The sequence below is a fragment of the Bufo gargarizans genome, chromosome 3, assembly GCF_014858855.1.
Source record: "Bufo gargarizans isolate SCDJY-AF-19 chromosome 3, ASM1485885v1, whole genome shotgun sequence".
NCBI classification, from domain to species: domain Eukaryota; kingdom Metazoa; phylum Chordata; class Amphibia; order Anura; family Bufonidae; genus Bufo; species Bufo gargarizans.
In genome coordinates, this window is record NC_058082.1 from 401,600,621 (window position 1) to 401,613,976 (window position 13,356).

Here is a 13,356-nt window from a genome sequence, read left to right on the forward strand (position 1 = left end):
CTTCCTTTCAGCACTGTGAGAGTTAATCCTTCTCTTGGGCTCCCTGTCCAGGTGCTGATCAGTTTCCCTATTTAGCTGGGCTATGGTTCCACCTCCTAGTCTGAGCTTTGAGGTTTTCTAATCTCTAGTAACCAGCGAACGTGTGATCTCTTGTCTGAGTACCTTGCCTGTCTACTGATTCTGCTTCTTGCCGACTGTCCCAACTTTGGAACTAGTACCTAGATTCCGCACATACTCAGCCTGCCCGAACCTTGGAATTGCTATCTTGAATACACACATACTCAGCCTGCCCTGATCTTGGACTGTGTTCAGACTATGCCTTTTGCCTGAGTCCTTGGTGTTTCACACTGGTGTCTCTGGCCTCCATTGGTTAGCGGTCAACTACACCAGGATTACTGGAAGAGGTAACAAACTGGTTGGTTCTCTGCAGTGAAGGCCAGATCCCTGTACAGGGATTAAATGGTGAATATCAGGGAACCGCTAGGACAACGGCTTTAGGTTTAGCCCAAAGTCAAACTGGTTTAGTTGGCACAATGGGTCCATGCCCACTGCATGCTACACTTGGACTGCAGAATTTGACACAATTATAAAAGGCACCTCTGTTTTAGCAACAGTTTATAGATACTACAGTGGAGACAGTCTATAATGTGACACCACATGTGGAGGTGATATGGAGCATTGTGCATCTACCATGATGGCACTTCTATGTGCACACATTATTGTATAATGGCATAAATGTTTACAAGTAACATAATGTGAGAATATCAGAATTTACAAGGTAGTTTTGTTGCCACATAAAACCACAAAGCCAAAGCTTGAGAATGCTATTAAATACGTAATGGACCGGTGTCTTTTTTCAACCTATGTGACTATGTAACCTCTGTGTGAAGAAAAGGGGAAGCTTCATATTAACAATGTGACTGACATGCAGACCTACCTTTTTAAATGGAGGTTCTGCAGCAGCTGGGTTGTTTATCACACAGTACTGTGATGCAGCAGTTGCCAGATATTTTTTATAAGAAGTAAGAACTTTGGGGGTCATTTATTATACTGAAATATGCCTATATTAGGCGTATTTCAGACACAGATAGCGTCACAATGGTTAGTTGGACCACTATCTGCTACTTCAGCCCCCTCACGCCAGGTCTAAAATTGTGGGTGTGGTTCTCGGAAGCTGTCTTACATTTAGTACAGGCGCTGGATGCCTGCACCTCTTCATAACTTCAGCAGATCCACCGCCAGCTTAGGGCTTTATTATGTACTTCTATGTTTCAATCATTGACATAACTTGGATGTAGGCAATTTCACACAGGGATTCCTTAGGTCCACCAGAGGACCCAAACCCCTATATCATCTATAAAGTCTAATAGGGTTTGAATCAAAGAAATAGACCTTAATGTCAAGTGATTAGCTCTAATTGGGATTTTTCTCCTGGAACTTTAGGGCCCACTATGGCTTCAGAGACTGGGCCAACCGGAGGATTCTCTGGTGGGCCAGTCCAACACTGGATGTAGTAATAAGGGATGGAATGTCCACATGGGCTGTAATTTGTTGTGGAAAAATATGCAATGGATTATTCCACAGATTTGTGGCAATAGCCCTATGACCTAAGCTCGTTCACACAACCGTATGTTTTTTCAGTGTTTTGCAGGGCGTTTTTTCTGGATCCGTTTTTCTTTTCAGTAGTGGTTCCATTCCGTTTTTCCGTATGGCATATACAATATACAGTAATTACATAGAAAAAATTGGTCTGGATAGATGGTTCCGTAAAAACGGAATGGATATTTTTTTGCGGACCCATTGACTTGAATGGAGCCAAGGAACGTAATATGCGGGCGATAATAGGACACGTTCTATCTTTCAACGAAACGGAAAAACGAAAGTACGGAAACGGAATGCATAAAGAGTACATTCAGTTTTTTTGCGGAACCATTGAAATGAAGGGTTCCGTATACGGAATGCAAAAAATGGCCCGTATATGGAACGCAAAAAACGTTTGTTTGAACGAGCCCTTAGATGTTGATTTGGCAAGGATCGTGCTGCCAATTTGACATGGATTTTTGGCGTGGATCTGCATGCACGGACACATACGGAGCAGGTTTTTTTACACTTCCCATTCATTTCACTGGGAGATTGAGTGTGCATTCAGCCACAAAATTGGTCTGGATAGATGGTTCCGTAAAAACGGAATGGCATTTTTTTGCGGACCCATTGACTTGAATGGAGCCAAGGAATGTAATATGCGGGCAATAATAGGACACGTTCTATCTTTCAACGGAACGGAAAAACGAAAGTACGGAAACGGAATGCATACAGAGTACATTCAGTTTTTTTGCGGAACCATTGAAATGAAGGGTTCCGTATACGGAATGCAAAAAATGGCCCGTATATGGAACGCAAAAAACGTTTGTTTGAATGAGCCCTTAGATGTTGATTTGGCAAGGATCGTGCTGCCAATTTGACATGGATTTTTGGCGTGGATCTGCATGCACGGACACATACGGAGCAGTTTTTTTTACACTTCCCATTAATTTCAGTGGGAGATTGAGTGTGCATTCAGCCCCAAGATAGGGCATGCTGCATTGAAATGAATGGGAGGCTGTTTAGTGGCATTTTTGGAACTGATTTTAAGGGCAGACGTGCTCCAAAATCAGCACCAAAAAACTGTGTGACCTGGCACTAATAAATGTCCATGTGTTTTGTCAGACTGGTTTTGTGTTACTTAATTGACTGTTAAACACTTCATAGTTGTAGACCTGCTACAACTCACCCTCCATTGGAAGCATTCACCTGACAGGTAGACCTGCTTGAGGTAAGAGTCTGAACATAGAGAGAAAGCGGACATCATTTTATTTAAAAGATAGCACCAGAGGAGGTAAAACCTTCTAGATGCATTAATGACTTTGGAAAACAGAAAGATGGAAAAAATGATTGTATTGGAGTGGATAACTTTGGTTCAAGATGACAACCAACTGCTGGGGAACAGTAAGTAAGTACAAGACAAGAGTCTCTTGAGAAGTCCACACTAATGAACAAGTAGAGTGACAGTTAGGGAAAGACATCCCGATCTAGGTGGGAAGTGATGAGGGATCACTGGAGATCTTCAGCCTCCCCACGCTCAGCAGACTCCTCTTTACTGGCCGCTTGTTTGCTCCATGCAGTTTCCTTGAACACAAACCATGCATTGGCCGCCCAGGTGAAAAAATTCAAAAATCCAAAGAGCTGTAGGTGAAAGCAAAGAAAATGAAGTCTTATTGGAAGCTGTTGTATAACAAACGGCATAACTAGAGTCCTATGAGGGTACAGTCGTGACTAGAACAGGCCATTTTTGCTGACTATAATAAAGAAAGACTCAACTTTTTTGCCATTAAGCAAAAGCATGGTGGGGGCACAATAATTTTAAAGGGATTTTCTAACACCATGATTTCCTTTATAAACCGCTTAACATGGTATAAAATAACAAAGATTAACAAAAAAGATGAACAATCACCTTACCAATCCCCTGCTAAAGCTTTCCTGTTTTCCCAACAGTCACCTGGCTCCAGTGACGTCGCATTGAGCTGACAGGAGACTGCTGTAGTGAATCACTGGCAATAGAGGTCAACACATCACCAATACAACCAGTGATTGCATCAGTCAAGTGGCAACACACCACGTCGTTGCTGGAGCCTGGTAAGCATAGACTGGCGGGCTACCAGGGAAGCATCAGCATGGGAGAGGCTTTGGATAGGTAAGGTGAGTATTCCTGCTCCTGTTATTTTATACCATTGTAAACTGTTTGCAAAATATTTTATGTGGTTGGAAATCTCCTTTAACTGCCTTCTGCTGTATATCTCTGAGGATAGGTCATCAGTATTATGCCATGCACAACCCCTTTAAGATTAATCATTCTAATGTTCTCTTAAGATTAATAATAATTCTAACATTTTCTTTTCGGTAGACTTTTAGGTAGACAGCACTGATTTAATTTTTAAGTACTCTTACCACAGATATATTGGCGAGGCCATAGAATGGTGTAACACCAGCAGAGCAAGATGCGATTTCTAACTGGCACACTGGCATTGATGAAAGGATGCTAGATGGGTGAGTAGCTAATTTCACATCCGTGAGACCCTTTCCCCAGGCTGAAGCAGCTACAAGCCACAAGAAGGTAAAGACACCTGTCACACAGAAATCCTGCAAAATGATATTAACATAATGAAGGCCTTTGGTCTTGGGTGATAGAGCAGTTCTAGTGTAAATAGGGTATACACAGCAGTGAAATGGAACATACTATACACTGTATAAGAAAATATAACAGTAAATGCAAAGAAAGAGATCAAATATTTGTCTTTAAAGTGTAAAAGTCATTTTTTTTGTAATTTTTGTAATGTATAGGGGCAGTGATTCTAACCATTTTTGTAATACAGGCAGCCTGGAGAATATCTCCAGTTATGTAAACAAAAGACAGAGGAGCGTTGCTAAGGCTCAAAATAGGCCACTTTAGAGCTATTTTTCTAATAGAAATGTACAATTTCAGTAATTAAAGTATATTATAAAATTGTCAGTATCACTGCCCCTATACATTACCAAAATAAAAAAAGAATGACAGTTACACTTTAAATTCTTCAAATCCATTACTTATTTTTTTTTAATCAAATATATTTTTTATTGAAATAACATTTTGTCATATACAAAAGATAAAGATTTGACATATTTGTGTTGATAAATGATAAAGCAAGATAAGAGTACAAATATTGCCCTGTCTAATAAACAGTTGTACAGTGATGTCTATATAAATAGCAACGTACATAAGCCAAACCAGATAAGCCCCCCCCTCCCCCAACAATAACCATGCAAATCCATTACTTATAGTGTCCTATAATGTCTTTTTTATTAAAGGGAACATGTCACCTGGTTTAGGACTATCAGCATGATGTTATGCACCTGGGATTTAGGGTCCCAAACCTGCGCGTGTCAAACCTGTCTGGCTCTATAAAGTTCAGTAAATGAAGATGTACCATATTTTGGGCTTTATAAAACGCACCTGATGATAAGACGCGCCTAGGTTTTTGAGGAGGAAAATAAGAAAAAAAATATCTTGAACCAAAAGGTGTGCTTTTGGTGGGTTTTGAACTAATGGTGGTCTGAGGATGACGCACTGTTATGGGGATCTGTGGATGATGCACTGTTATGGGGTATCTGTGGATGACGCACTGTTATAGGGGATCTGTGGATGACACACTGTTATGGGGGATCTGTGGATGATGCACTGTTATGGGGTATCTGTGGATGACACTGTTATAGGGGATCTGTGGATGACACTGTTATGGGGGATCTGTGGATGATGCACTGTTATGGGGTATCTGTGGATGACGCACTGTTATAGGGGATCTGTGGATGACACACTGTTATGGGGGATCTGTGGATGACACACTGTTATGGGGGATCTGTGGATGACACACTGTTATGGGGATCTGTGGATGACACACTGTTATGGGGATCTGTGGATGATGCACTGTTATGGGGTATCTGTGGATGACGCACTGTTATAGGGGATCTGTGGATGACACACTGTTATGGGGGATCTGTGGATGACACACTGTTATGGGGGATCTGTGGATGACACACTGTTATGGGGGATCTGTGGATGACACACTGTTATGGGGGATCTGTGGATGACACACTGTTATGGGGGATCTGTGGATGACACACTGTTATGGGGGATCTGTGGATGACACACTGTTATGGGGGATCTGTGGATGACACTGTTATGGGGGAATCTGTGGATGACACACTGTTATGGGGGATCTGTGGATGACACACTGTTATGGGGGATCTGTGGATGACACACTGTTATGGGGGATATGTGGATGACACTGTTATGGGGGAATCTGTGGATATAACCCCCATCATCCTAAAGAATACACTGAAGTACTGTAGGTACTGTATATTGGTATATTCTTAAGTATGAGGGGAGTTATAGTGACATTAAATATGAACACTGTCCAGGGACTGTACCAATATAAGCTTACGGTAACTGATATGACTACCGTATAACCCCCCTCATCCATAGGAATGCACCCATTCCTATGGATGAGGGGGTTTATAGTCATATTTAATATATACACATGCCAATTACAGAACTGTCCATATTAAATATGACTATAACCCCCCTCATCCATAGGAATCCACCCATATACTGTAGTTCATGGGTGCATTCCTACGGATGAGGGGGTTATAGTCATATTTAAAGGGGTTTTCTCATCTCAGACAATTGGGACCCGCACCTATATCAAGAACGGAGCCCGAAAGTGAAGGAGAGTGCTCTGTGCATGCGCAGCCGCCCTCCATTTATTTCTATGGGGCCGCCGAAAATAGCCGAACGCTGGCTTGGCTAGTGCCGTATGCGTGGCACGCTCCCATTCACTTCTATGGGAGAGGTGGGGATTATCGCTTGGTGGTGTACGGACCCCGGGAAATCCTCCAGCCACAGCGCTCTCCACTCCGTTCTCGATATAGGTGTGGGTCCCAGTGGTGGGACCCGCACCTATCAGAAAATCCTAGCGATATGCCCCCATTGTCTAAGATCAGAATACCCCTTTAATATAAACCAGGCATGCTCAACCTGCGGCCCTCCAGGGTGGAGGTTTCACTGAAGACTAACTTCTGCTGCCAGCCCGCGCTAACTCCTGGCCGCCCGCCCACAGTTTCATGGCAGCTCAGGAGCCGTTAGTGAGAACTCCTGAGCTGCTGCAGCCTGCACATTTGGGGTCACCTTTCGTTTATAAAACGCACTGACTTTTTCCCTCCACTTTGGCTCTTGAATGTGAAAATAAGAAAAAAAAGATATTGAATATATTTTCTAATAAATTATATACAGTTGCAAGAAAAAGTTTGTGAACCCTTTGGAATGATATGGATTTCTGCACAAATTGGTCATAAAATGTGATCTGATCTTCATCTAAGTCACAACAATAGACAATCACAGTCTGCTTAAAGAGGACATAACTAGTTTAAAAACTAAACACTAACTATATCAGTGGGCAGAGCGGCACCCAGGGGTCCCCCTGCACTTACTAGTATCCGCCCAGTACAACAGAGAGAGCTGCAGACACCGGAGCCTATACTGGGCGAACGGAGCGGCGCCCAGACATACTAGTAAGTGCAGGGGGACCCCTGGGCGCCGCTCTGCCCACTGATATAGTTAGTTTTTAAACTAGTGAAAGGTCCTCTTTAAACTAATAACACACAAATAATTAAATGTTACCATGTTTTTATTGAACACACCATGTAAACATTCACAGTGCAGGTGGAAAAAGTATGTGAACCCTTGGATTTATTAACTGGTTCAATCTCCTTTGGCAGCAATAACTTTAACCAAACGTCTCCTGTAGTTGCAGATCAGACGTGCACAATGGTCAGAAGTAATTCTTGACCATTCCTCTTTACAGAACTGTTTCAGTTCAGCAATATTCTTGGGATGTCTGGTGTGAATCGCTTTCTTGAGGTCATGCCACAGCATCTCAATCGGGTTGAGGTCAGGACTCTGACTGGGCCACTCCAGAAGGCGTATTTTCTTCTGTTTAAGTCATACTGTTGTTGATTTACTTCTATGCTTTGTCCTGTTGCAACACCCATCTTCTGTTGACCTTCAGCTGGTGGACAGATGGCCTTAAGTTCTCCTGCAAGATTTCTTGATGAACTTGGGAATTCATTTTTCCTTCGTTGATAGCAATCAGCACAGGCCATTACGCAGAAAAGCAGCCCCAAACCATGATGCCCCCACCACTATACTTCACAGTTGGGATGAGGTTTTGATGTTTGTGTGCTGTGCCTCTTTTTCTCCACACATAGTGTTGTGTGTTTCTTCCAATCAACTCAACTTTGGTTTCATCTGTCCACAGAATATTTTTGGAACATCCAGGTGCTCTTGTGCAAACTGTAAACGTGCAGCAATGTTTTTGTGGACAGCAGTGGCTTCCTCTGTGGTATCCGCCCATGAAATCCATTCTTGTTTAGTGTTTTACGTATCGTAGATTCGCTAACAGGGATGTTAGCATCTGCCAGAGACTTTGTAAGTCTTTAGCTGACACTCTAGGATTCTTCTTCACTTCATTGAGCAGTCTGCGCTGTGCTCTTGCAGTCATATTTACAGGACGCCCACTCCTAGGGAGAGTAGCAGCAGTGCTGAACGTTCTCCATTTATAGACAATTTGTCTTACCGTGGACTGATGAACAGCAAGGCTTTAGGAGATACTTTTATAACCCTTTCCAGCTTTATGCAAGTCAACAATTCTTAATCGTAGGTCTTCTGAGAGCTCTTTTGTGCGAGGCATCATTCACATCAGGCAATGCTTCTTGTGAAAAGCAAACCCAGAACTGGTGTGTGTTTTTTATAGGGCAGGGCAGCTGTAACCAACACCTCCAATCTCATCTCATTGATTGGGCTCCAGTTGGCTGACACCTCACTCCAATTAGCTCTTGGAGATGTCATTAGTCTAGGGGTTTACATACTTTTTCCACCTGCACTGTGAATGTTTACACGGTGTGTTTAATAAATGTGTTTAATAAAAAAATGGTAACATTTAATTATTTGTGTGTTATTAGTTTAAGCAGACTGTGATTGTCTATTGTTGTGACTTATATGAAGATCAGATCACATTTTATGACCAATTTGTGCAGAAATCCATATCATTCCAAAGGGTTCAAATACTTTTTCTTGTAACTGTATAATAGTGTATTGAAAAGTGAATTTTATGTGTTTGCCTAGAAGATCTGTAAAGGGTTTGACTGAATGGTTAAAATGTTCTTTTAATGTTCAGAAAATTAAAATGGAGTGCGGTAGCTAAGTCATCCCACTTCTCTTTCATGGCTAGTAAAGAAACAGAGGAAGGGGATAGCTTATCTAGTGTACTTAGCCACACAGCCAACCCCTTCAGGCTTTATTTCTGTGTCATGCACCTGGAAGTGCAATGGGACAGGCAGGCACTGGGGCTACTATATAGCATGATATATGTTACTAAATTTCTCCTAGGGATTATTCACTGAACTCTATCTGTATAGTGCCACTTGCTGTTTGCCCTTTTTCTAAATTCTCTGTCCAGCTCACTGAGGTTGACATACATGCTCAGTTCCATCCTTCAACTGCCATAAGCTGCATCAGAAAGTGCACACCCCTGAGCTAGCAGAGCAATTGCAGCATTTAATGGGGGATATCTGAATCCATGTCAGGGACATAGCTGGTTCTAAGTTTATTAGAAAGAATTTACATGTAGTATATAATATCTGCTTTTCATTTTTTACATTACTCATGGAATAACCCATTTAATCTGCCTCGAAGTCAATCGTTTCCAACAATTATAAATGCATCTCATTAGTATTTTAAAAAGTTTCATCCAACTCTCCCTTTTTTTTTTGTTCCCTATTAATAGTTCTTATTAGAGCCACTTACCACAATTGGAACTCTCCGTATCTGAGTGTATCGTTCATGGAAGACCAAGTAAATTACCAGTGCAAACATGGAATACAAGAAAGCAAACACTGACAAAGTAACAAAGAATTCAGCTGGTGCAGAGAAGTCTCCTGAGAGATGCAAAATACGTCTTTCAGTTTCCACACAGTGTGGCATCTCATAGCGCTGTCGATACAGCCTAAGGACATATACAAAGATACAATCAGATATATAATGCAGGAGTAGAAAAAAGTGTATCCAAGAGCTACTATTCACATTTTATTATATACGGTAAGCATGTAGTTATGCAATCAAAATAGTAAACAAATGATAAATATAAATGGTGACATCATATTGAATGGCATAACAGCATATGAAATGTCTAGACTTAAAATGTATATTCTTCAACAATGAAATTGCAATGCTAAGAAAGGAAAGTCATGAGATTATGGAAATCACAGAATCGGTGGACATGTAATGATATGTAAAGTATATGGGGCGGCTCACCCTGATTTAGGATTTCTACGGTCCTCCAACTAAAGTTGATGCACCCAAATCAAGAGATTAGGAATGTGGCAGGATTGAAATAGATAGAAGGGCACTCAACACATGGAGTCACATCGAAATCGGAAAATTTGAATATAATACGATTTATTGAACATAATCTAAAATAGACGACAATGGCAATATAAAATCAGCAACAATGAAACAAAATACGATGTGTCATAGAAGCATAAAATGGTAGTCAATAGAGCAATATAGATAATATAAAAGTGATGTAATAAAGGGGGGGGTTTCAATTAAAATGTCCAGTACCACAAAAAATGCAGGTCAACACCACATCCAGATTAGGTTCCTAAATCTGCAGGTGTGAGGACTTTCAATAATATCGTGGCAAATAATGATATGATCTAAGGCCGTCTATGTTAAAACCATTTTGTGGCGTCCCACATGGTGATAAAAAATCGGCACAGCAGAAATATTCTCAGTTCACACGGGCGTGACGGATTAGGTCCGGATGCGTTCAGTGAAACTCGCACTGTTTTGCAAGCAAGTTCAGTCAGTTTTGTCTGCGATTGCGTTCAGTTGTTCAGTTTTTTCCGCGCGGGTGCAATGCGTTTTGATGCATTTTTCACACGCGTGATAAAAAAACTGAAGGTTTACAAACATCTCTTAGCAACCATCAGTGAAAAACGCATGGCATCTGCACTTGCTTGTGGATGCAATGCATTTTTCACACAGCCCCATTCACTTCTATGGGGCCAGGGCTGCGTGAAAAACGCATAATATAGAACATGCTGCGATTTTCACGCAACGCAGAACTGATGCGTGAAAAACAACGCTCATGTACACAGACCCATTGAAATGAATGGGTCAGGATTCAGTGCGAGTGCAATGAGTTCACCTTCCGCATTGCACCCGCGCGGAAATCTCGCCCGTGTGAACTCAGCCTTAGATATCGGAATCTTTACTTATCTTGTATGTATGGGAGCTTGTCTGAAGCCTTCTGCTAGTAATCGCTGTAGCAGTAGTCAGGCTGTACACTGTAGGGTATGAAGATTTAGCATCCCATGTGTATCGGACTTAACTTTCGGCGTCCCACGTGTCACTACCTTCGAACACGGATTCGGTAGCTATCAACCCAGACACTACAATAATCGAGTCCCGCACATTGGATGGATCTTTTTTCGGGTACAGCAAAAGTAAGTGCTTGCCTCTTCCTCGATCCTGTGGGCGTTACTCTCCAGGTACAGCAAACAGGATTGAGAAAGAGGCAAGCACTTACTTTTGCTGTACCCGAAAAAAGATCCATCTAATGTGCGGGACTCCCAGTGGTGCTTATTCAGTTGTTAATTTTGCACTCAGTGCCCACGGTTGTCTGCGGTGCCCACTCGCAATATTTCCCGCCTTCTATGCTAATGAGCTATTCGGCTCAACTGGGCGGGACTGCAAAAGTTCTCCCGCGCGTGTCTTTCTTCTCCCTGGTACGGAGCGCATCCAATCAGCGCGCTCCGCTCTTAGCCAGGGAGAAGAAGCTCCAGTTCTCGCAAGATTCTTGCGGCCCAGTTCTCGCGAATCTCGCAAGAACTGGAGTTTCTTCTCCCTGGCTAAGAGCGGAGCGCTCTGATTGGATGCGCCCCGTGCCAGGGAGAAGAAAGACACGCACGGGAGAACTTTTGCAGGCCCACGCAGTTGAGCCGAATGGCTCATTAGCATAGAAGGCGGGAAATATTGCGGGGGGCACCACAGACAAACGGGGGCACTGAGTGCAAAATGAACAACTGAATAAGCACCACCGGGGGCAGGCAAGTAAGGGTATATCTTTAGTTTAACTTGTGTTTTCAGGTGAAAGGTCCTCTTTAACATAGACGGCGTCAGATCATATCATTATTTACCACGATAATATCACTTTTATATTATCTATATTGCTCTATTGACTACCATTTTATGCTTCTATGACACATCGTATTTTGTTTCATTGTTGCTGATTTTATATTGCCATTGTCGTCTATTTTAGATTATGTTCAATAAATCGTATTATATTCAAATTTTCCGATTTCGATGTGACTCCATGTGTTGAGTGCCCTTCTATATATTTCAATCCTATAATGATATGTAAATGAAAACAATAGAAACAAAATATTCACATCTCGATTTATTCAGTATGAAGTTAGAGCACCACAGGCAAAAATACACACACACACTTGCAGGCCTTAGCATTCTATTAATGTTTGTTTGAGAAATGTTCTGCCATGCTGAATGCACTTGGGCATGCAAGTCATCAAGATCCAGAGACGCTGTAGGCCATGTTAGCCCGTTTAGGCCATGATGGCTGCTCAACGTAGCACAAGGTATGTGTGGCCTAGCATTGTCCTGTTATAAAAACGGCTCCTGGGACACTTTGGAGAAATGGGTGTACCACTTGTATCTGAAATTATGTCTAGAGGGGACCGGATACCATACATTATGCCATACCATATCATAATCCCAGGAGAGTGATGTTCACTTGTGAAAGCCTTTTCATGGCGTTGCCCAAGTGGTATCCAGACCAATTTCTGGCTATCATTGTGTCAGAAAAGGATAGACCACCATTCGAGCCTCCATTGCAGTCTGTATACAATTTTTATCAACTGACAAAATACTTGATTGGTAGTTGTAAGAAAAACGCTATCACTGAAACCAACTACCTAAGGGCTCTTTCACATCTGCGTTCTTTTCTTCCGGCATAGAGTTCCATCGTCGGGGCTCTATGCCGGAAGAATCCTGATCAGTTTTATCCTAATGCATTCTGAATGGAGTGAAATCCATTCAGGATGCATCAGGATGTCTTCAGTTCCGGAACGGAACGTTTTTTGGCCGGAGAAAATACCGCAGCATGCTGCGCTTTTTGCTCCAGCCAAAAATCCTGAAGACTTGCCGCAAGGCCGGATCCGGAATTAATGCCCATTGAAATGTATTGATCCGGATCCGGCCTTAAGCTAAACGTCGTTTCGGCGCATTGCCGGATCCAACGTTTAGCTTTTTCTGAATGGTTACCATGGCTGCCGGGACGCTAAAGTCCTGGCAGCCATGGTAAAGTGTAGTGGGGAGCGGGGAAGCAGCATACTTACCGTCCGTGCGGCTCCCGGGGCGCTCCAGAGTGACGTCAGGGCACCCCAAGCGCATGGATCACGTGATCGCATGGCACGTCATCCATGCGCATGGGGCGCTCTGACGTCTCTCTGGAGCGCCCCGGGAGCCGCGCGGACTGTAAGTATACCGCTCCCCCGCTCCCCACTCCTACTATGGCAACCAGGACTTTAATAGCGTCCTGGCTGCCATAGTAACACTGAAAGCATTTTGAAGACGGATCCGTCTTCAAATGCTTTCAGTACACTTGCGTTTTTCCGGATCCGGCGTGTAATTCCGGCAAGTGGAGTACA

General features: G+C 42.7%; 1 protein-coding gene across 1 annotated transcript in view; it reads right to left on the bottom strand.

The window, feature by feature from the left end:
* Positions 1 to 2,833: 2,833 nt before the first annotated feature.
* Positions 2,834 to 13,356, bottom strand: part of SYPL2 (synaptophysin like 2) — a 29,429-nt gene continuing 18,906 nt past the window's right edge. Inside the window, exons 4-6 of the mRNA XM_044286514.1 lie at positions 9,434 to 9,632; positions 3,985 to 4,176; positions 2,834 to 3,222 (exon numbers count right to left, since the gene is read on the bottom strand). Of these exons, the coding sequence (XP_044142449.1) occupies positions 3,091 to 3,222; positions 3,985 to 4,176; positions 9,434 to 9,632 (523 nt within the window). The 3' untranslated portion in view covers positions 2,834 to 3,090. The remainder of the gene's footprint in view (positions 3,223 to 3,984; positions 4,177 to 9,433; positions 9,633 to 13,356) is intronic.